Source organism: Kogia breviceps, chromosome 2 (assembly GCF_026419965.1).
Source record: "Kogia breviceps isolate mKogBre1 chromosome 2, mKogBre1 haplotype 1, whole genome shotgun sequence".
In the NCBI taxonomy this organism is placed as follows: domain Eukaryota; kingdom Metazoa; phylum Chordata; class Mammalia; order Artiodactyla; family Physeteridae; genus Kogia; species Kogia breviceps.
The window spans coordinates 168,588,376-168,610,070 of record NC_081311.1 but is presented as its reverse complement, the minus strand read 5'-3'; the positions used below and the strand labels follow the sequence as shown (position 1 = coordinate 168,610,070).

Here is a 21,695-nt window from a genome sequence, read left to right as displayed (position 1 = left end):
TCAGTGGCTTCTGAGGCCATCCTGGGGTCAGGCGTGGTGTCTATTCCTGCCGGAGCTGCTGAGTCACTGCCATCTTGGGGAATCACTTGACTTCTGGCTCAATTGACCTACAAGGTAGAGTGAAGCCTACAGCTGGGAAGGCTCCATGTGCAATGCCCCTGTTATGATATCTGGAATCAACTACAGACTTTCCCAGCCACCTGAACCCAAAGGATTTAAGTCCCAACACTTTAGATAAGGGGCCTTAGAATACAAAAACACCAATCAGTGATTAAAAAAAAAAAAAATCACAGAATTCTTCCCAAGGAAACCATCTCCAGAAAAGTGGACCAAAAATATCTAGTCCTCTTTCAGATATGGACTTTATACCTGAAGGGTAGTAAAAACATAGATCACATAGTACCCCTCCAAAAGAGATGCTTATTCTGTACCTTCAGTAATTTATCCAGAGGAGGATGTGAAAAAGCTTAGTGGTGTGTGTGGTAAGGTGGTGTGGAGAGGCCGGAAGCAACAACAACAGAAAAAAAATAAAGGACAGTTAAGGCATTCATCACACTATGTGTTTTAAAAGGCAAGAAAGAAAGACCTTAATATATATAACACCTTCCTCTATGAGAGACACATACAGTGGCGTCCCTCCATACCATCTTTCCATAATACAACATTCTGTTCTTTGGCTTACATAGGAACCATAAACTAAATATACGTTCACTTTGTATTTAAAAAAAAAATTTATTTGTGATCTGTACAAGTGATAAAGTGGGGCTTCCTTGTAGATTTTTAAAGGCAAAACAAAACAAAAATCCAAAGTAAAAATGTATAAATACAATATATATTTTCTTACAAAAATGGGAGATTTACAAAATATACATACTGCACTTGTCTCTATTTTACAAATTTCACATGCAAGAGATACAACACAAAAGATGCCAAAAACTGTGTAGTGGGAGTTTTAAAAATCTGACAAATCAGACAGTTTTGGAGGTTTAAGGAACACAAGGTCAATGTTAACTTTAATATAAAAAGCAGCTCCACTCAACCTAACATTACATATATAAAGCAACTTGTACTCCTGACAGTACCCTCTATGATTTAAAAACTATTTAAAACAGCATTTAAAGACTGTTTTGAGAAATAGGATAGTGTTGCCAGATTGGAGGGTGGTGTCAAAGGTGGAGCAAAGGTTAGCTCCCATGATTCTCTGCTCAGCTTTAGCCCATTATGCAAAAGAATTGGAGTTCTATTATAGGAAAAAAAAGTACATGATTTAAGATTAATAAATTTAAGTCATCCAGCACATTTCAAAGAACTCCAGAATTACTTTGAAGTTTACCTTCTTTTAATGACTTTCCTTAAAAATGGGGCCCATGGTTTGAACTGTCTGCTTCACTCACTGTCATTTCTGCAGGTCACCTTCCCACCCGGCCACACAAAGACAGGGTCAGCATACACATGATATTTTATAAACGGATTTATGGAACAAAGGAAACAGAACAAAATGCTTTTTTACATTTTTTAAAATTTAACGTTCCTTTATTATGAGGCTAAAGGCATTATGCTTCTCCTTTCATCTTGAAGGATTCAAATTGGAGTGAAAAAATAGAAAAAAAAAAAAAACCTAAATGCAGGTTTATGGGAAGACAAAAAAATGAAGGGGGAGATTTCCCTGAACGTTTTAACAGAGGCTGTTAGATCATGTGTTCTGAATTAAATTTACTTAAAACAAACACAACAAACCCCCTTGCATTTCCTTTAGCCAAGGCAGAACCTCTGACGGAAAGGGGTATGGAAGCACACTGCCCTTCACTTTTCCTTAAAAAGGAATGTTTATCGCAACCAAATTAACATTCAAAAGGAAACTTCAGATTTGCGCTGCTTTGCCTATAAAAGTTGCTGTCTTCACAGTTGTTCCTTTCCACAGGGAGACACTTGTTTCCTCTTTTGTCTCTTACAACAAAGACAGGGGGAAAAATGCATTCCTGTTTTGAAAAGCAACAAGTCATCACTTCTTTTCAGGGTATTAAACGAAATAAAACACCCTTCTTTCTTCCTCCTGCCTTCCCCAGAAAAGAAAAAAAGTAGTAGAAATACCTACTACTCGCCGTCTTTCCCTCGTTGCAAAATGTTAGCTTCATTTCTTTTGCATCCTCACATTAGGATTCTAGGAGGCAGGCCTCCCAAGACTTCAAAATGCTTACTTTACAAGACTTGAAAGGAGTAGAGGAGGAAAGACAGGCGGGAGGAGGCAGGGGAGGAGAGACTGTAATGTCTGACCCTGGAAATTAACCCATCTGGGCTCCAGTATGGCCCCAGTGAAAAGAGATTACGGTTTGACCACCGCTTAACAAGGACTCTGCAGGGAGTCCTCCCTTTTCCCAACAAAGCGGCCGCCGCAGACAGAGCTGTGCCTTTCACCCGGGCCTCACAGGAGTGAGGACAGGCCACTTGTCTTGCAGCAGGGGAATCGGTCACAGTCCCAGTTCAGCCCCAGAGCCGGGAAGAACTCACAGCAACCTTCTGATCTCAATCTTTTCGATTGGCCCAGGTCGGTCCGTACCGTACAAGATTAACATGATCATCGTCATCATCATCCTGCAAGTCTTTGCCAGAAGTCTTTTCATCCAAACCGTCTTTCCACTTAGGCCTCTTTTCCAAACCCACGTATATCTCTACATATATCTTCTCACTTCCAGGTCACTTCTCACTGGAGCGTGAGGAGGTGACAGAAGCAAGCCTCCCCGCTACCCCGCAGTTCTTCCCCGACCGCGCCTTTCCCCCTGCTAGGGGGTGGGAGAAGGAAGGGTGGGGGAGGGGCCGGGGCTCATACCGCAGTCTCCCCCTTGCTGCTGTGGCTGAGTCTGTGGTAGAAGCGGCGCCACGACTGCAGCGTCTTGCCGGACCAGATCCAGAAACCAGTGGTGATGCCTACGATCATGGTCATCAGGTACTTGATCATGAAGACGGTGAAGTCGGGGCTCATGGGCGGGAAGTGGCCGGGCGGGCAGGGCACCGCGTAGCTCTTGCACGTCTGCAGGAGCCAGGTGCGCTCCCAGTGTTCGCGGAAGGCCTGCTCGTAGAAGTAGCAGGCCAGAACGATGGTGGCCGGCACGGTGTAGAGCACGCTGAAGACGCCGATGCGCACCATGAGCTTCTCCAGCTTCTCGGTCTTGGTGCCGTCGTGCTTCATGATGGTGCGGATGCGGAACAGCGACACGAAGCCGGCCAGCAGGAAGGACGTGCCGATGAAGAGGTAGACGAACAGGGGCGCCAGCACGAAACCCCGCAGTGCGTCCACGCTGGACAGGCCCACGTAGCACACCCCGCTGAGCAGGTCCCCGTCCACCTGGCCCATGGCCAAGATGGTGATGGTCTTGACAGCGGGCACCGCCCACGCGGCCAGGTGGAAGTACTGCGAGTTGGCCTCGATGGCCTCGTGGCCCCACTTCATGCCGGCCGCCAGGAACCAGGTGAGCGACAGGATGACCCACCAGATGGAGCTGGCCATGCCGAAGAAGTAGAGCACCATGAAGAGGATGGTGCAGCCTTCCTTCTTGGTGCCCTGCGCCACCGTGCGGTAGCCGTCGTCTGAGAAGCGCTCCACGCACACTGCGCGGTCCTCCAACAGGAAGCCGGCCACGTGCGCAACGGCCACCATGAAATAGCAGCCCGATAGGAAGATGATGGGCCGCTCCGGGTAGCTGAAGCGCCGCATGTCCACTAGGTAGGTAAGCACGGTGAAGAGCGTCGAGGCGCAGCACAGCACTGACCACACGCCCACCCAGAGGCGGGCGAAGCGCCTCTCCTCCTCCTTAAAGTACATGAGGCCGTTGGCGCGGCCCGGCTCGCAAGGGGCGCCGCAGTCGCGCTCGCCCAGGAAACGGTAGCCGAGGTAGGGGGGTACCTTGAGCTGGCGTGGGCAAGAGAAGGGGAAGGCGGAGCGGCCCCTGCCGTCAGCGGCCCCCGGAGGCAGCGCGGTGAAGGGCAGGTCGGGCATGTAGGGCGCGGTGGGATAGGCGGTGGGGCCGCCGCCCGCGCTGCCGGAGCCGTCCGAAGTGTTCTGGCCCACGCAGATCTCTCCGGCGCCGTGCACGGGGAAGTTCTCGCAACGCAGCCGCTCAGGCCACTGGAAGCCGAACTTGTTCATGAGCGCCTCACAGCCCTGGCGGGCACGCTCGCACAGGGAGCGGCACGGCGGGATGGCCTTATCAAGCACGGTACACACGGGTGCGTACATGGAGCACAGGAAGAAGCGCAGCTCGGGAGAACACTGCACCTTCACCAGCGGGTAGAACTGGTGCACCTCGAGGCCCGCATCCTCTTGGTTCGTGTGACCCAGCAGGTTGGGCAGGATGGTCTGGTTGTAGGCGATGTCCGTGCACAGCGGGATGGAGATGGGCTGGCAGAAGCCGTGGTCCGGCACCGAGATGCCCTTCTCGCCGTGATACTGCTGCGCCCCGGCGCCCGCGGGCAGTGCGCCCAGCAGCGCAATCACCAGGGTACACAGGCCCAGAGGCGAGCGCGACGGTGCCGCGCGGGGACCCAGCATCGCCGGCCGCGGGTGCAGCGGCGTTCTCAGCCCGAGAATCGCGACAAGGCAGCCGGGAGAGGCTGGGATCCGGGGAGGCGCCGCCGCGCCGGGCGCATGAGAGTCCTCGCGGCGCCGGGGCTGGGCCGTGGGCGGTGCGCAGCCGAGGGCGCTGCAGCTGGGGTGCCTCGCGCCGCGGGGGCGCCGCCGCCACCTCCGCCCAGCACTCGCGCAGCAGCCGGGGGCCCAAACTCGTCTGCCTGGGCCGGGGGCGCCGGCGGGGGCCGCCTTCTCCGGTCGCCGCGACGTAACGGTGAGGCTTTTTCTGCTGCGAGGAGCAACAAGCGTCTCCGATTACCCTTCAAAGTTTGTCCAAGTCTCTTGACTCACAGCGCACAGTAACGCGCGCGCCCCCCACACCAAGTCCAGCCCCCGAGCAGGCTAGAGCCGGGCGCTGCCGCTTGCTAGCCAAAGCCGCCGCCTCTACGGTGCTGCTCCGCCTCCTCGCCTCGAGGCTCCGCTCGCCGCCGCCTCCGCCTCCTTCGCCTCCTTCTCTACTCCCTGCTCTTTCTTCAGCCCCAAAAGCTTGGCCCCAAGTTTCAGCAAAACGGCTGATTCTCGCTGAGTCCGATCGGCGTCTTGGAGCCAAGAGCTCAGCGAGTTCTTTCAAGAAATCCAGTCACACTGCGTCCGAAGCTGCGAGGTCCCAGTGCCCGCGGCCTGGGCCTGGCTTCTCCGGCCCCGCGCAACCCTGGCCGGTGAGTCCCGGCGCCCGCAGCCGCCGCCGCCCGCCGGGAGGGAGCGCAGAGTAACGCCTCGGAGCCGCTCAACTAGCCAGAAGAAGCGTCGGGCTCGCAGGGTTCCGGGCCGCCCCGCCCCCTCCCCTCCTCTCCCCTCCCCCCATTCACAAACCACTCCGGGGGCGGGTCCTCGAACTCCAGGGCGGCCCAATGGCAGCCTTTGTTTTCTGTGTGGCCGCCTTTGGATTGGGTGGAAGTCGGAAGGGGCGGGCTAGGGAACCGGAGAGGCACTGCCCGCAGCGCTCTGGGCGGATTCCTGAGGGGAGGGGCAGGGGGCTGGGAGGGAAAAGTTAAGAAAAACTTTTACCCTGAATTCGCTCGCCGGGGGAGGGGGGGGGCGCACCAGAAAGGGAATTTGCTTGAAAGATTTGTTCCTCTTCCGGATACACTAAAATACACATTCCTAAACAGAAGGGCGCACACCGGGCAAGGCTTCTGCAAGGAGAAGCTGAGAATAGAGCAGCGCCTCAGCGGAGAGAGACGTGATTCCGGAGTCACTTTAGCTCTCCCCGGGCTGAAAATGCTGGGTTTGGCTGGGCGCTTTTAGGTAGCGGGATCCTAAATGTGGGATTCTGTATGGGGCAAGAAAGGGGTGCGCCTCGCGGATTGCTTTTCTCTCCCGGGACTTCAGACCACGTGAGGCCACAATCCCCTCTCACCCCCTCTCCCCGCGGTAAAAAGTAGGAGGGGCCGCGTCCGAGGAGAAATCGGAGTCGGGCGGAGGCGGCCGGCTTAAGGCAGGGGGAAGTGCAGACCCCTCTGAGGGGAGAGAGCCGGGGAGCGGCGGGCGCGGGGTACCCAGGCCCCAGCCCACCTTGACCGCGCGCACGGCCCAGGGTCTAGGGATCTGGTATAGCTTTAGTGAAGTCATTAGAAAACTAAGACAGTGTTGGGAAAAATTACTGTAAAAAAACCTGCGGTCGAGTGTCTAGGAACACTGTACGGTTTAAAGCGAGTATTTGATTACCTTGTTTTCCTTAGTTTTGCGACGCGTGGCCCTTCGGGATCCCACCTTCGTCGCAGAAGCAATGATTTTGATCCTTAGAATTTCCGTAGAAAAGTTTTCATGCGTATTAGAAACCAAGGGCATTTGCTAATTAAAGAGTTTTCAAAACACAGAGAGTGGCTATCCTTGTTCTCGGGTAGCGTTTTCTGATTGGCAAGCGTCCTTTTGTTCCCGGTCAAATCTTCGCCCGACTGAAGGCACTGGGCGCTGGAGCGCTCTCTCTGGTTACTCCCGGCGAGATCAGAAGTTACGGGGGCGGGCGGGGGTGTGTGTGGGGGGGTGTTTCTCCTCTCTGGCTGGACTGCGAGGAATATCATGAATTCCTATGCAGGAAAGTGACATGTTGAGAAAGGAAAAATCTGCCTCTCTGTCACACACACGCACACGCACAGCAATCCTATGCCGTAAAAAGTGTTAACTCCTGGCTGAGCCCTCACTCCTACCAGCTCAGTTCCAGGCGCTAGAGCCCTGAGGGATTTCTGATCAGGATGCATGTTTGCAGAAGTTGCTGCCTCTGCTGCCCCCGGTGAGCCTCTTCTCCAGCAAGAAAAAACTGATACTGAAATCGAAGACGATTAATTGGGTTTACTTCTATGTGAGACTTTGGCTTCCTCTGTTTTTCTTTTCTATTACTGGTTTACTGGGACTCTGTCCTTTCACTTCACAGTTCTTTGTCCTTCTCCACTCTTGTTAATGGGTCTGGAGGGCTGAATCATTTAGGCCAAGGTAGGGTGTCAGCCTGCTCCCATTCTCCGTCCGGTCCTCAACAGGAGTCCTCATCTTTTTCTTCCAAAGCATCAGTTTTCCCTACACACCCAGGACTTTTTTTCTTTCTTTCTTTCTTCCTTTTGGAGTGTCTGCCTCAAGGTAATAGGAAGGATTAATAATATTTTCTTTAAAATGTTTCATTGCCTCCTTGTATTTTTTAAGGGCTCCTCATTTTCTTTCTAAATTATTATTCTTATCACCTAACCCTGGGGAGCCTTGATATTGATTGCCTTGAAAGATGTTGTTTAAAGACGGTGCTGCTTCTTTGCTTTGTCATTTAAAGTGTGTGTGGTGGGGGGTTGGAAATCCTTTTTTCTCTCTGTGAGCTCCAGGATGGTCTCCTTTTCTAAATCAAATGTTCGTGCTTATTCATCAGGCCACTGATCTAAGTCATCTTTGCTTATTGAGGGAGAAATTACAAGCACTGTTATCTAATAAAATGAAAACTGACAGGATAAAATACTGTCTTAAATACCACTAAAACCAGTTTAGTTATGAGCTTCTCCTCATATTATAGCCCCAGACAACTCCCTGATGAGGTAATAGGAATCACTTTTTTAAAAGAGGGGAAAAAAAGAGCCCTTAAAAAATTCGAGGGACAGGGGCTTCCCTGGTGGCGCAGTGGTTAAGAATCCGCCTGCCAATGCAGGGGACACGGGTTCGAGCCCTGGTCCGGGAAGATCCCACATGCCGCGGAGCAACTAAGCCCATGCGCCACAACTACTGAGCCTGCACTCTAGAGCCCGCGAGCCACAACTACTGAAGCCCACGCGCCTAGAGCCCGTGCTCCGCAGCAAGAGAAGCCACCGCAATGAGAAGCCCTGGCTCAGCAACAAAGAGTAGCCCCCTCTCGCCGCAACTAGAGAAAGCCCACGCGCAGCAACGAAGACCCAACTCAGCCAAAAATAAATAAATAAATAAAATCTATAAAAAAAAATACGAGGGACAAATGAGATATTTTTAAAACAATCAACATGTAAAGTGAAGAAAACCCAGCCCCATTTATCTAGATGAAATGTATCACAGATGGGAGTCCTCTTTCTCTGACCCAGGCAGACAAGTGCAAAAAACAGAGAAGCAAAGCCAATTTTGTGGAGAGTGTAGTGTTTTTTAGGATGATTTTTTTTAAAACCACTCCAAAATTATTCTGAAAAATAAGAATTTGCTGTTTGTGAGAAGGGTGTGGTGGCTTTCTATGCCTTGCCTGATATAGAATGCTGATTTCAAGGAGCTAAGTAATAAAAGGGAGTAGTTCAGAAAAGTAAGCTCACAGTGTAGGGGCCTAAATAATCTGTTTTAGGCGCTATGATAAATGTAGTAACATTGGTTCACATCTGTTCAGAATCAATTTAATTGTCTTTTCCAAGTAACAACTTCCACACCCAACTCCCAAAGCCATTAACTGGTATCTTCTTTGGAGAGCTGAGGGTGGAAAATTTTGTAACCGTCTGCTGCAAAACTTCCAATTGTCCCTGCCCTTTAAAACAACAAAGGCTTTTATTTCTTCACATCATAGTCATATGGTTCCATAGAAAAGTGATGCTATTCATTGGCTCCAATTATTTAAATGTTACTTATCTTGGCCAAGTCCCAGGTTTATCTAGCTGAATTACATTCTGATGTCAGGCTAGATTTGAAAATGGCCACCTTCATGGTGCCACAATCCTGCGGTTGTAGTGAAACTCCAGCTGCAAGAATTACTAATGCAAGACCCCAAAGGGCAGCTTTTAGCATATACTTTCCTTTCTGGCCTCTCTTTTACCAGACAGTTTGTGACTTTATAACATTGAGGACTTGGAACTTCCAATTGCCAGGTTGCCATTGACTTCTTTTCATTTTAGTTTTGGGTGTTGGATCATTCAAAAAATGGGAACATTTTTACACTTAGGGAAGTGTTATGAAAGTTAGAGATGTCTAGATTGAATGAGAGGAGTTAGAGGAGGGCCATGCTGAAGTCCTGGCAGGTATGCTAGGCCCTCCCATGTAGAGGTGGCTTGTGTGGTAGATTCAGTGAATGAGTCTATTCGACCATTTTCCTTGTTGGCTGAGGATTGTATTAGTTACCTATAGCTGTATAACAGATTACCCCCAAACACAGCAGGTTAAAACAACAAATATTTAATATCTCATAGTTTCTGTGTGTTAGGAATCTGGGTGTGCTTAGCTTGGTCTTCTAGCCTGGGGTCTCCCACAAGACAGCAATCAGGGTGTTGGTCAGGGCTGCAGTTACCTCAAGGCTCGATTGGAGGAGGATCCATTTCCAAGCTCATAATGTAGCTTTTGGCAGGCCACAGGTTCTTGCTAGCTGTTGGCCAGAGACATCTCTTCCTTGCTATGTGCACCTCTCATGAGGCCACTTATAGCATGGCACCTTGCTCCCGAGAGACAGAAGTCATGGTCTTTTTGTAATCTAATTTGGAAGTGACATGCTGTCACTTTTGCCTCACTTTATTCATTAGAAGCAAGAAACTAAGTCTACCCACAATCAAGGGGCAGCAGGGTTACTGTAGAGTGTGAAAAGCCATTGGAGGGTGAGCCCCTGTAGAGGTGGTTCACCACAAGGGTTACTTATTCCTTCCCAAAGTATTAGGGAATAAGGCCTCAGAGAGACACAACTCTTGGGTCTCTGCCCTTGCAGTGTCCAGAGAAAGGGTCACACACAAATAACAACCCATGTTGGTTGGTTATAATGCCACTTGCATCTACTGGAGTCAGAACAAAACCCTAACTCTCTCTGGCCAACTGTCTTTTTCAAACACATGTCATTGGACTAGAGGGAGAGAGAATGTGGGAAAGTTGATTAACACAAGACCATCAGCAACCCAGGGGAAAAACCTCCAAGTGCAGAAGGGAGCCGTTCTTGGGAGTCAGATGTGTACTCAAAGGACCAAGCATTTGGACCAAGTCTTTGACTATTGGCTATTTGGGTTATGAGGTAAAAGCATCATTGGTAATCACTACCCGTGGCTTTAGGCCAGTCTGGACAATAATGATGTGTAGGAAGTGTGGCAGAGGTGTTAGTACAGACTGGTTTAGTTCTGCTTTTCACCATTGATTTCCTGTCCTGTCTCAGGCAAGTCACTTAACATCTCTAGCTCTCCAGGGTATTGTGGGAATTAATGAGATAATATTTGCAAAATGCTTTGTGATCTGTGGGCAAAATATCATGAGGGCAGAATCCTGGTTTGGTTATATGGATGCAAATCATAGAGATAAATAAAAGACAAAGTTAGGTACATACTTTATGGTGTTGGCTCTTTGCTGAGGTTATGAGTTTTTACAGTGGTATGCTGGTAAATGTTTAATAACTAGCTCTCCAGGAAATAAGCCCTGATCTATACATTGCCAATTTCCATGGTGTGAATACTGATACCATGGCCGATTTCTAGCCACATGATGTTACTGAACTTGGGGTTTGGAAAAGATGCACATGATCAGCTCTCACAAGCCCCTAAGGGCTGATTCTAGCACACCACTGTATTTATAAGGACTTACTCTTTTCAGATGATTTAGAGCATCAAAGACAGTTATATTTTTAATAGAATGACTACCATTTATAAGGTACCAGGTGCTTTAGGTACACTAATTCTAATTTTATAACAATCCTTCAAGGTTCCAGGTATAAGCTCCTTTTTATAGTAGCAAAGCCTGGACTAAAACCAGATCTATATAACATTTTTCACTTCACACTGCTCTACTACTTGATGTCTTCATGGTAAATATCACTAATTTTGGTCCTTTTATATGTCGGATCAAAAGCCATTCTAAAATTTAGAGAAGCCCCAGACTTTCTAGGCTTGGGCTATCAAGCCTAGATTGGTGATGACCCTCTATATTGTACTGAATATTATATAGGTTTCAAACCCACTCGGTAATGACCACTATTTTTTTTCTAATTTTCCAAGGAACAAGTTAATTCCCATTACTGAAACTGCACCAGTGAGTTCTAGATTAGGAAATGTGGGCGCTCTGCTACAGCCCACTAGGGCAGATGGGAAATTTGGCAGGATACCAGGCTCTCCCCATCTTGGCAGGCCAGGACAGTCAGCAGAGAGCTAGGAAAAGCTGCAAGAAGAAGACTCAAAGTAGTAATAAAAGCCCCCAGAACCTTCTAGAAGAGTGAACATGGGAGCTAGAGCAGTGGATCTCAAACCTGACTGGTCATCAGCATCACCTAAGGAGTTTTTTTTCAGAAGTTTGGGCCCCACCTCAGACATGTTGAGTCAGAATCTCTGGCGTTGGACTTGGGGATTTAATTTTTAAAAGCTCACTGGGTGATTCTTTTGAATTAGTCAGGTTTGAGAACCGCTGACGCAGAGTCATATTACAAAGCTGTATTGTGTCGCTGACGCCTCATAGAAGGTCTCTGGTCTTTCATAAAGTCCTCACTCTACTTGATTAAGTTTTGAACGGAAGGATGGAATAAGGAGACCATAAAGGAGGATGAGGTGTGTGAGGGGTGTGTGTGTGTGTGTGTGTGTGTGTGTGTGCGCGCGTGTGTGTATGTGTAAAAGAGGATAAGAGAGAGAAAGGGGAGGTGGTTGGATGAATGTCTGGTTGCAGGGTGTGATGTTAGGTCTGAGACTTTTATTTATGAAGCTCAGTGAGTTCACAGTGGCTATTCTAAAAGGTAACAGCTGCTACTCCTACGGTTCATTCATAGCATTTCCTCAGACTGATGTTGCCATCCTTGCCCCCTGTACTCTATGAACCCTAACTCCAGATGATTGAGCCAGGAATAGGCAAGCATCTGACCCAGCCATGAGGTTGTCTGGCATCAGACCTCTGTCCAACATGTGTGCCCACTGGATATACAGTGGCCACCCAATCAGATCCTTTCATTTGGGGAGTCTGAGTGTAAAATACATTGATAAGAAAAGCTGAGAAGCATTCAATGAGAAAGGAACAAGCAGAAACCAGGAAGGAGCAGAGGCCTGGGGGAAGCAAGAGCCATGATGTAGTGAGTTGAGTAGGGAGAGCAATTAGATGGTGGTAACAGGAGCGCGGATGGAAAGACAGAATAGTAAAGACCTTTCACGGTGGAATACTATGGGAGAAGGGGAGGAAGGAAGAGAGGATGGATGGAAGGAAGGAAAGGAGAAAGGGAAAAAGAAAGGAAGGAAGGAAAGGAGGGAAGGAAGGAATAAAGGATGGATGGAAGAGGAGAAGGAACACCTGTTTTAAAAGAAGAAAGGGTTTCCCTGGTGGAGCAGTGGTTGAGAGTCTGCCTGCCGATGCAGGGAACACGGGTTCTTGCCCCGGTCCGGGAAGATCCCACGTGCCGCGGAGCGGCTGGGCCCGTGAGCCATGGCCACTGAGCCTGCGCGTCCGGAGCCTGTGCTCCGCAACGGGAGAGGCCATAAAAGTGAGAGGCCCGTGTACCGCAAAAAAAAAAAAAAAAAAAAAACACCCCAAAACAAATAAAAGGAGAAGACAAGAAGACCACGTCACAAGAGCTGTTTCCTAGCTCCTTCCCTTGGAATCCCACTATCCCCATTAATGAAGTCACCTGCCTGCCTGTCTGCTCTAGCAACTAGAGAGAACCTCACTAACCATAGTGCTGGGGTCTGCAAAAGGGTGAAAACACAGGTCTCTTCTGGCTTTCTCCTGGGGCATAGGCCCACAGCTGTGGAAGGCTCACCTCCAAGGATCAGCGCCAGCCCAGGAGAGGCATCCATTCAGGGTTGACTAACAAGGCTGTCTTGCAGTCACCTTCATCTTGCTCAATGGCCTGGATGAAGCATTTGAGAAGATACTTCCTAGGACTGCAGCTGACACTGAGTTGACTCAGTTGAATGATTGCAAAAGTGTTGCAAGATAGGAATTATCTATAAAGACCCAGGAGAACTCTTTCTTCTGAGCTGTTATAAGAAAGAGAAATAAATGCTCTAAAGCATATATAAAGTCCTTAGCAAGGTGCAGAGGCTGCAAATTGCCCCTCAATATATGTTTTCCCCTTCTTTCATGGTAGTGGAGGCCCCAGTCTTTAGCCAGACATATGACCACTTGGAATAAAGACTCTATATAAAAACCTTCCATGTGTTTCATCCATTAAGTTCTGGCCAGTGGAGCATCATCTGTGTTGTTATGTTCAACACAAAGGGGGTAGATGTGCTCCCCGCCTCCCCCCGATGGCTGGAAGTCTGGAGGCTGCTGTGAACCATGAGGTACCCTTGGAAAAGAGAAAGAGATAGGAGGAGCCTGGGTCCCTAGCACTGTGGTGCACCATAGCAGCCTGTGATGGACTCCCTCTGGATTTCTCCAATGTGAGATAAAAGTAAACTTATGCCTTGTTTAAGACAACATTATTTTAGGTTTTCTTATGCCTCTCAGCCAAGCCTAATCCTAATTTGTCTCATGGAGCCTGGCACATAGTAGGTACTCATCAAATGTCAGTTTTCTTCACCATCTTTCTTTGAAGGTGCTATAGCTCTTATGATATGACTTCTATTCTCTCTTCTATTTTAGTGCCTACCTTATCCCACCTATTCATCTCAAAGGTCCTTGAGAATAGGAACTGTGTCTTATTTTTCTCCTTTGCCTTTCACAGTTTCCATTTGTTGAACCAAATCGAACAATTCAGATGAAGTTCAGTGAAAAAAATCTAAAAACCTAAAAATTGCAGAAATACAGAATGGTGAAGGACTAGCTAAGGACAAGATCTGGGAATCAGGATAGACCACAAGCTAAATGTGGGTTGACTGTGAAATGTTTTAAATTGAACATGTTTTGGGATACATGAACCAAATTAAGTGGCATGAAGGAACCAGTAGGAAGAGTGACTAACCCAAATAAATTAAAAAGTGATTCTCTGTTGTACATATATACAATGGAATATTACTCAGCCATGAAAGGGAATGAAATGGTGCCATTTGCAGAGATGTGGATGGACCTAGAGAGTGTCATGTGGAGTGAAGAATGTCAGAAGGAGAAAAACAGGTGTTGTATGGTATCGCTTATACGTGGAATCTGGAAGGATGGTATGAAATTATTGGCAAAGCAGAGGTATAGTCACGGATGTAAAGAACAAGCTTATGGTTGCCAAGGTGGGGAGAGGGGGGGACAAATTGGGAGATTAGGATTGACATAGATACACTACTGTGTATGAAGTGGATAACTAATGAGGACCTGCTTTTTAGCACAGGGAACCCTACTCAATGATCTGTGGTGACCTAAATGGGAAGGAAATCTGAAAAAGAGTGTATTGTGTATACGTACGGCTGATTCACTTTGCTGTGCAGCAGAAACGTAACACAACATTGTAAAGCAACTATACTCCACTAAAAATTAATTTTTAAAAAAGGTGATCCTCAAAGGGGAGGTGAGGGTAGTGGTGGAGAAATTTAATAATAAAAAAATCTACCTAAGGACTTCCCTGGTGGTGGTTTAGAATCCGCCTGCCAATGCAGGGGACACGGGTTCGAGCCCTGGTCCAGGAAGATCCCACATGCCGCAGAGCAACTGAGCCTGTGCACCGCAACTACTGAGCCTGTGCTCTAGAGCCCACGAGCCACAACTAGCGCTCTAGAGCCTGCAAGCCACAACTACTGAGCCCACATGCCTAGAGCCTGTGCTCCGCAACAAGAGAAGCCACAGCAATGAGAAACCCGCTCGCCACAACGAAGAGTAGCCCCCGCTCGCTGCAACTAGCGAAAGCCCTCGCGCGCAGCAGTGAAGACCCAACGCAGCAAAAAATAAATAAATGAATTTATTTTTAAAAATCTACTTAAGAAAAAAAACAAAACTAGTTCCTGGGTCCTACCCAAGAGAATCTGATTAAAATCTCACCATGTGCATCGAATATGCAGCCAGGATCCCAAACAGCTGATGAGAAGACAAGGTGAAAATATTTGGTTGTTTCACTTGGAAAAATATAGGAAGTCATTTAACTGTCTTTCCGAGTAAGGGAGATTTGTTTAAAGATGGATGTGGTGCATTTCTTTCTCCAGAGGATCAAACAGAGGAAAGGCTTCAGTTACAGCTAAGGAAATGAGAAGAATTCTCGGGGTCTTGATCCAGCCACTAACCCCTTGGCCTTGGGTGAATCGGTTAACCTCTGTGGGCCTGTTTCTTCATCAGTAAGGCCAGGAAGCTGGGCTTTGTGACCTGGCCCAAGGAGAGCCTTTGGCTTATTTGGGGGTTCCTCCCCTGGGCCAGGACTTCCCACAGTAGGGGCTTTGTCGAATGTTCTGTGGGAGTTACCCACAAAGCTGAGCCAGTCTCTTCCCAGCTTCTGATGACTGGCACAGAGCAGCCCCTTCGCTGACCGTCTGTGCCCGACGTGTGCCCAGAAGGCAAGCACACGGCCCCCTGAGAGCATCCTCGAGGGCCACTTACCCATCGCTTTTCTTCTCGTTCACATTTCCACTTAGTTCCTTCTCCCCCTCCCTGGCTCCCCCCTCCTATTGTAAAATAGTACTTAAAGCTCTAGAGCCAGGCTCTTCAACTAAGGTGTAGACAAAGTGGTTTGACTCCGCTTGATTAAAAACACTGTGAATGGGACAGAACACAAACCTCAAAACATTTGCCTTTCAAAGCTGGGGCGGGGGGGAGAGAGAAACTGTTAATGGGATCTCGAATTTGCCAGATGTCAGTTTAAAGGGGCCTAAAGAATTCCTAAGCCTTTGTTTACCAAATCCTCTCTCTTCTCTGTCAGAACCTCTCTGAAGCCGGGGCCTACGGCTACCTTGCAGGAGAGGCCACCAAAAGGCCGAAACTGGTTGGCAAGGGGCCAGGAGGGTGGGGGAAGGCATTTGAATTTTGTTTTTTCCTGTTAATTATCCGGGGCTGCCCTTTGAGAAATGGCTCACTTTGCGTTGAGAAATTAACTCTTAATCGCCACAAATGAGGGCCATCAACCTATTTACTAAATAAACACAGATCCTTGCAGACTGGCTGCCCCTCTTTGTGATTTAATTTGAGAATACCTTCACCTGCGGGAGGGAGCCAAGGCGTGGCTGGGTCCAAGCAACCTGGCAGGGTCCCTAAAGGAAGGTGGCAGGTTGGAGAGAGGTGGTTAAGAGAGGGTGGAGGGAGCTTGGTTGAGACTAGAGAGGGCTTTGAGGCTTCTTTTTCATTTGCAAATCGGACTCCCTCCCTGGCTCGGGTCTTACCTTCTGAATTTATGTGGGGCCGTCCGTTGTATGGTGTTAATTTTGGCTTTGAAAGTGTGGAGCTGGTAAAAGCAACTTTTATTAGAATGCTGGCTATCAGAAGTCTCTGGGTGGGGAACAGAGAAACTCCTTATTTCTTAGCTAACTCTCTTATTCATATGTTGAGGAATCCTTCCTTGCTTGTAATTCCCCTCTTCAGTCACCAGTTACTTTGATTTTAAGTAGTCACAGAAGTTTATTCAAGTCTTGGGTAGTTGCACTGCAGTGGGATACCGCACTAGGCACATAGCGGTGCTCAATAAGTGATTGATTGAACGAGTAAGGCACATATGAAGTTGAAAAGGATGAAATAAAATCCCATGGCCTTCATTTATTTTAAAAAATGTATATTTACAGATTACAGTGTGCTAGGCACTGCTGGGAATATAATGTAACCCTGCCATCAAAGAATTAATAATTTTTTAAAAATTGAAGTATAGTTGATTTACAATGTTGTGTTAATTTCTGCTGTACAGCAAGGTGACTTAGTTATACATATATATATACGTTCTTTTTTGAAATATTCTTTTCCATTATGGTTTATTACAAGATATTGAGTATAATTCCCTGTGCTATACATACAGTAAGACCTTGTTGTTATCCATTCTATATATGATAGTTTGCATCTACTAACCCCAAACTCCCAATCCATCCCTCCCCAACAGAACCAAGCCTGTTCTCTATGTCTGTGAGTCCGTTTCTGTTTCGTAGATAAGTTCATTTGTGTCATATTTTAGATTCCATATATAAGTGATATCATATGGTATTTGTCTTTCTATTTCTGACTTACTTCACTTAGTATGATAATCTCTAGTTGCATCCATGTTGCTGCAAATGGCATTATTTCTTTTTTTATAATGGCTGAGTTGTATTTCATTGTATATATTACCACATCTTCTTTATCCATTCATCTGTCGATGGACATTTAGGATGTTTCCGTGTCTTGGCTATTGTGAATAGTGCTGCTGTGAACATAAGGGTGCATGTATCTTTTTGAATTATAGTTTTGTCCAGATATACATCCAGGGGTGGGATTGCTGGATCATATGGCAACTCTATTTTTAGCTTTTTGAGGAACCTCCATACTGTTTTCCACAGTGGCTACACCATCTTACATTCCCACCAACAGTGTAGGAGGGTTTGTCCCTTTTTCTCCACACCCCCTCCAGCATTTGTTATTTGTAAACTTTTTAATGATGGCCATTCTGACCAGTGTGAGGTGGTACCTTATTTGTAGTTCTGATTTGCATTTCTCTAATAATTAATGATGTTGAGCATCTTTTCATGTGCCTGTTGGCCATCTGTATGTCTTCTTTGGAGAAATGTCTATTTAGTTCTTTGGAATTAATAATCCTGATGAACAAATGAATCTGGTGATGACACTGCGTTTGTATCAAAATTATAAGGGGAGTTTGGCACTGGGCTGGGAGCCAGCACATCCTGTGATTAAAAAGGAGGGGCTGAGTTGGAGAATGGTTTGGTGATTTATTTTTCAGAAAGGACATCAGAGTTCAGTAATTCTTCCCTTTCATATTGTAGATGAGAAAACTGAAGCCCAAGATGGTGGACTGAACTGTCCAAGGGATCACAGAATGATGGAGCTAGTATTCACATTTTTGGGTTCCTGGGCCTATACTTTAATCCAAGAGCTTTGCATGTAATGGCCTGACTTTATCTATCTATCTATCTATCTATCTATCTATCTATCTATCTATCTATCTGTCTGTCTATCTCTGCTTCCTGTTCTCCTCACACTGGAAATGACTTGTGTGAGCTCCAGAGTGAAAGATCAGAGGTGACTGGCTAAGTAAGGGGCCCCAGGTTGGCTTGTGCCGGGAGATGCACGGAGTGCTGGTGGCGTGGCTGCTCTGAGCTGAGCCCCTTCAGCTGTGCTTTGTCAAGAAGGCGCCGGAAGGGGGGCTGCAGAAACCACTGTGGGACAGCCAGACCCCAGCCAGGGGAGGACCTTGGGGCAGTTCCTGCTGGCTGTTTGAGCTGAGGAGGGGCTGTTGGCCTGTTCCTGTGGCCTCCAGCAGACTTGTGAAGAGCTGCTAGCTACCAAAACGGAGGAGTTTTGAAAACAGCCCAGGAGGCGGGAGAGGAAACATTTAGAGAAGAAATAAACAAAAGAGGCGACAGACTCCTCACTCTAGCAAAAGGGGCTTTGGTTTACCTGTGAAACTTCACTCCTCCTCTTCCCCTGGCCTAAAATTTATAAAGCTAGTCCACCGCTCCCAGAGATGACTCATTATTTTAAAGCCTTAGTTCTGAGGACCATATTGGTCCTGCTGTGTCTTAGCACCCAGGGTTGATGATACCCTGACTTAAATTCCAGCTGAACGGTTTAGAGAAAGCCAGCTGACAGACTCTGGTGTCTGGTATTAGTCTTATCATTACTATTTTTATTAACAGCTAATGCTTATTGAGGGCTTACCATGGTGAGGCACTGCGCTAAACCCTTAACCAGCACTATCTCCTTGGATCTTTATCCTCACAGCAGCCCTTTGAGGTGGCGACTGTTTATTGGACCCATTTTATAGATGGGGAAACCAAAGTAAAGAGAGGTCTAAAATCACACAGATAGTGGGTAAAAGAACAGGACTTTGAACCCAGTGTTCGCTTTGAAGAAAAAAACTGGTGGGGGCTTCCCTGGTGGAGCAGTGGTTGAGAGTCCGCCTGCCGATGCAGGGGACACGGGTTCGTGTCCCAGTCTGGGAGGATCCCACATGCCGCAGAGTGGCTGGGCCCGTGAGCCATGGCCGCTGAGCCTGCACATCTGGAGCCTGTGCTCCGCAACGGGAGAGGCCACAACAGTGAGAGCCCCGTGTACCGCAAACAAACAAACAAACAAAAAACTGGTGGGAAGGAAAGAAGTACAGGGAAGAAGTTGAATCTGCTCCTAGGACTGTGAGCCACCTAAGCACCTAAGTATGTCTGGCCTGGAGAAAGCCCCAGAGAGCAAACAGACAGGGTGAACATGTGCATTCTGTGGAAGCCTCCTTGAGGACGTGTTTCTATCTTCCTCTTTTGTAGCCAGCTGTCCAAGAGGACATCGCATGACCAGGACATTCATGGGATGTTGGTTCACTGTGAGGTGTAAAGGATCCTGGGCATCCCCCAGGAGCCATATTACATTTTTCACTCTGCTAGGGGGAGTGATAAAGTAGTTTTCCCATTAACTTTTTTTTTCTTTGCGGCATGTGGGATCTTAGTTCCCTGACTAGGGATCGAACATGTGCCCCTGCATTGGAAGGCGGAGTCTTAACCACTGGACCCCCAGGGGAGTCCTTCCCATTATCTATTTTGAATGTTCTCATTTTTGGTATAGTGGGGACTCCTATCCTCTTTCTTTGAGATGCAGTTTGAGAGTAATGTTGAGAGCAGAGGTTTTGTAGATTTAAATCCTTGTTCAGCAGCTTGTTGGTTATGTGGCTTTGGACAATCTGCTTAACTGCCCTGGGCCTCAGTTTCCTCATCTGTAAAATGGTGATAATACTAACACCTGCCACACAGGATTATGAAGATCAAATGCGATAATGCAATGAACTTAGTATTTGGCATGTTGTAAATGCTCAATAAAGGGTAATTATTATTGTTCTTTAATGGTTTTAAAGAGTTGAGGCAGATGGGGGCTAAAGTTTCTGATTTCTCAGAAGGCCACCAGCATCCTCTATGCTCAGTTGAGAATGAAAATACTATAGAAATGGCAGGGCCAAGGGAAAGTCATGTTTCCAATTGAGTATTTCCAATAAATTAATAAGCTGAAGAGATGGATATTTGAAAGTTGCTGCAGAGCACAGGAGCTACCGAAGAGAAAGCTTTCTCTTCCAAATCTGGATGCTTACAACCCGCAGAAAAAAGATATTTTGGGCATCGCATGTTTATTTCTACCCATGTCCTTTTTAGGCAGAGGGCTTTCAGAACCAAGAACTGTGCTAAGTACAAATGAAAGAAAAAAGTTATTTTTCATTCCTAGGCAATATGTACATAGTTTATCAACATGATCACAATCTTTAGAGAAGCTAAACTTTTAATGGAAAACGGGGAGAAAATTTAAGTGGTATATTTTTTACCGTGCTTTATATTATTGTCTTGTCCATTTCTTTTAGAATACAAACCAATTCAAAACACCCTACAGAGCATTTTAAAATTTACAGAGCCTGTGGAACACTGCCCATTTTTGCAAATGGAAGGGTCAGAAACAGTTACTTGCTACACGGCAAGCCCCAGGCAGGCACATCTGCATCTTGGCCATATTTGTATTTCCCAAGAAGATTTGCACAAGGTGGGTGCTTAATAAATATTGGTTGAATAAATGAGTTGTTGTTTTCTACCTTTCTTTACCCTCCGCAATTCAATTTGTTGGTTTAAAAGAATTTTCCTCATCACAATTTCCGAAAGCTTAAACAGTAAGGTTTGTGTTACGTATGTAGGTATATAAAATAACAATTAATTACAAAATGCTGTTTTATGTTGTAGCTAGTGAAAACTGGTGGCCTCTCTTTTATGATTTCTATAAACCAGTAAGAACTTTGAGAACCCAAAGGCTTAGAACACTATCTTACTGTGTAAAGATTCTTTTGATAAACATTTAAAAGAGAGAAAGAAAGAAAAGAAACCCTCACAATTTCCCTGAAAGCCTAATGTGTTTTTATCTGCGTTTTTTAGAAAGGCTAAATAGCTTGCCCAAGATCATAGAGCTAGTAAGTTTTAGGGCAGGATATGAACCCAGGTAATCTGGCTCAGGAACTGGAGGCACTGCTTGAGCCACAACTATGAAGTGTGTGTGTTGCTGACAATCGGGCAGCTCTGGCTGGAGAGATCTCACCCCTGCCTGAACTCCAGGGAGACAGGGGTCTCTTTAAAGGGTTCCTGTTCCATTTTTCTGACAGCTTTAATTGTTAAAAAGTCCTTCATTCTATTGAACTGAAATCTGCCTCTCCAAGGCTTCCATTGATCTTCATAGTATAAATTTAATCCGTCTTCCACACAACTGCCCCTCAGATATGTGCGTGCCATCCTTCCCCCACACCTCCTCCTCCTCTGGACTGTTTGTGGGAACATTGGAAATAGGCCCTCTCAAGATTCCAGTCCCCCAAAGCGGCTGAGGCTGAGGGGAGGCTGGACAGGGCTTATGTAGGAGGCGGAATATTAAATCAGGTATTGTAAATAGCTCTTAGTCAATGTTTAGAATAGTGGGCAGGGAATTCCCTAGGAACCGGCTAAGGATGGCTCATCGTCCCTGAATTATATACTTCCCTGTAACACAGACATTGCCATAAGATGTAATTGGTCCTGAAAGTGGTGAGCACAGTGGAATAGCAATGACTCGAGCCCTCTGGTTTGTAGCTGAGTCTTTATTCCAGCCTAGATGGGGTTCAGTGGGAAAGGGAACCAGACGCACAAAATTAGGGAGGATGAGACCAAAAAAAGACATCATAATG

General features: G+C 47.0%; 1 protein-coding gene across 1 annotated transcript; it reads right to left on the bottom strand.

The window, feature by feature from the left end:
• Positions 1-727: 727 nt before the first annotated feature.
• Positions 728-5,391, bottom strand: FZD7 (frizzled class receptor 7). The gene has a single exon (XM_059053387.2). It carries the CDS (start codon positions 4,544-4,546, stop codon positions 2,822-2,824), a length of 1,725 nt encoding a protein of 574 aa, XP_058909370.1. The 5' UTR covers positions 4,547-5,391; the 3' UTR covers positions 728-2,821.
• Between the last annotated feature and the right edge of the window lie 16,304 nt (positions 5,392-21,695).